This window comes from Barbatula barbatula (genome assembly GCF_947034865.1).
Source record: "Barbatula barbatula genome assembly, chromosome: 12".
In the NCBI taxonomy this organism is placed as follows: domain Eukaryota; kingdom Metazoa; phylum Chordata; class Actinopteri; order Cypriniformes; family Nemacheilidae; genus Barbatula; species Barbatula barbatula.
In genome coordinates, this window is record NC_136775.1 from 2957585 (window position 1) to 2959924 (window position 2340).

Consider the following 2340-nt stretch of genomic DNA (forward strand, 5'->3'; position numbering starts at 1 on the left):
AAATGACAAGAAACGTGTGTGCATTATTCACCATGTTATTCATACTTTATTCATTATACTGCTGCATAGTACACGAGACCATATACGAATAACAATGATACAAGGTAAGATATACATGAAAGGTATTTTAAGGCTCAAGTAAATACAACATAGAGATTTTGTGACACTATTTGATGACATTTGTTTTACTTTAAATTATTTCTTGGCCGATTGAATTGGGATGCTTGGCAGTACTTAAGTAAGCATTGCTATGTTGCTGTGAGGTAGCTAAGATGTTCTGAGTGGTTTCTGGGCAAACATAGATAGATGATAGATGAGATGGTTGAGATGGTTAAGATGGTTGAGATGGATGAGATGGATGGACGGACGAACGGACGGATGTATTGATGATAGGTAGGTATGTAGGTAGATAGATAGATAGATAGATAGATAGATAGATAGATAGATAGATAGATAGATGAATGAAAGATCACTCTGGACTGCTTAGGACCTCTGACATCTTTATGGCCACATCTTTCATTTTCTCCTCCCACTCGACACGCAGACTTTCCTCATCATCCCCGACGATGGCAGCATAACTCATCAGAGCGATGAGACCAATGCAGAACAGGTAGATGAGGCGCCTGCAGAGGTTTTCCATAACATGCCGGTCACCCTGCGAGTGCTTCATGTACACCTCCAGAATGGGTTGGCTGAAGACCTTCGATTCGCCCATCACACCACCATAAATTGTGTGCAGGTTTTGATCCGACTGATTGATCATAAAGCACATTTCAAATTCTTTCTGCCGCTGCTGGTGTGCCGGCGAAGCCTCGACAGTGTCCATGAATTTGTTGAACTGAGTGCGAATGTTCTCTTCCACGCGGGAGTACAGGCCATCCACCGTCTCCTTCCTGATTTGAAGCAGTACGTTGTGGTTCTGCTGTGAAATTTCATCCAGGGCTCGATTCACACTTCCAAACTGACGCTTAAGTTTCTGAATATCCTCATCGTCCACGTGGTGAAGCACCACACGAATGAGAGACCCGGCCATGCCAAAGATGGGATTGACCACCGCTGCTGCTGATGAGATGGTTGCCACACATTCTAGAACCTTCACAAGACCTCTCCTTATCTTCTCATGGTCTTCTAACATGTCATTGTCAGCCATTGCATCTGGAGAAAGGGTTTATTTTGATGTTCACCTGAGCAAGAGAACATAATATGGTAAGGTACATTAAACAAACCATTACATTTACATTTTTATGATGTAAAAATAGATGTAGGTAGGCTATTCCCATTAAAGCAGCTTGTGCAACTAAAACAAGCTTGTTTTAAATTAATAATATACGTCTTAAGTTGTTTAGCTATAAAAATATGTTTTTGTCTTGTTAGAGGAGGAGACAGATAATATTTATATATTTTATATATATATTAATAATAATATACTATTATTTTTGGACCCTCACAAATGTTTAATTTTGCTCCGTTTGTTTGTCAATTCAGCACTTCCTTTTGGAAAACAGTCCCGAGACCAAGAAAGAAGAATTGGAGACCAAAACACCTTCCTGTGAGTTTAATATGTCTACATCCCATCTACAGATGACTTCTTGACTAGTTGATGTTTGTTTGGTTATACCGCCCCCTAGCCACTTCTCCATATTTCCTTCTTCGTGCTAAGGGTTTAGATCATCAGCCATATTCCAGCTTCGACACCTGATGAAATCCACCCATTCTCATGGGTCTCAATAACAATCACATTAGCTGCGTATATTGTTTATCTTACCTTTTCAGTTTGTTATTTACTTCCCTTTTAACTGTATCTCTTCCCAGCAGTCACTGCAGAATGGGCACTTTCATATAAGCTGAATACAGAGGGGTGTACAGAATGGACTGTACCATTACCTTACAGGGTCCTGCTAAGTGGAATACTAGAGCATCGTTTTTATCACAAGCCTGCGTTGTGTTAAATCTAATGTTATCTTAACGTTATTAAACCACCATATCCATTTTAACAGATGTGCTCGTCCAATTCAACCTTCATATAGAATTACTTTTGATTGACTAAACCGTCCAAAAGAAGAGCAACTAAAAGTGTAGTTTATTATTATTAACAACAATGTAAAAGGTGCCCAGAGATGCAGCATATAAGTATATCTTATTATGTCTATCTGTGTCTTTGATTTTGTGATCTGTCTTCCTGCTTTTAGATCATTCATCACACATCATGATAAACTGTAAATGAAAATGTGTAACTTAACCCTGTTTTTTCAAAAAGCAAATGATATCTTTGTACTGTCATGTGGTTAGTTCCTCATACACTTACACAGTTCCTTTTTCTTTTCTCGTGCACTAAAGCTC

The 2340-nt window shown here is 38.9% G+C and overlaps 1 protein-coding gene across 1 annotated transcript; it reads right to left on the reverse strand.

Annotated features, from left to right (window-relative positions):
* Positions 1 to 20: 20 nt before the first annotated feature.
* Positions 21 to 1831, reverse strand: LOC306902060 (protein rapunzel). Its single transcript, XM_079470350.1, has 2 exons — positions 1766 to 1831; positions 21 to 1184 (listed from the first exon to the last, which is right to left on the reverse strand). The coding sequence occupies exon 2, from the start codon at positions 1148 to 1150 to the stop codon at positions 470 to 472; it is 681 nt and encodes a 226-aa protein (XP_079326476.1). The 5' UTR covers positions 1151 to 1184; positions 1766 to 1831; the 3' UTR covers positions 21 to 469.
* Positions 1832 to 2340: the final 509 nt, after the last annotated feature.

What these genes read in the sequence shown, in the direction of transcription:
- LOC306902060 (XM_079470350.1), bottom strand. Translation starts at nt 1,150, where the DNA reads ATGGCTGACAATGACATGTTAGAAGACCATGAGAAGATAAGGAGAGGT.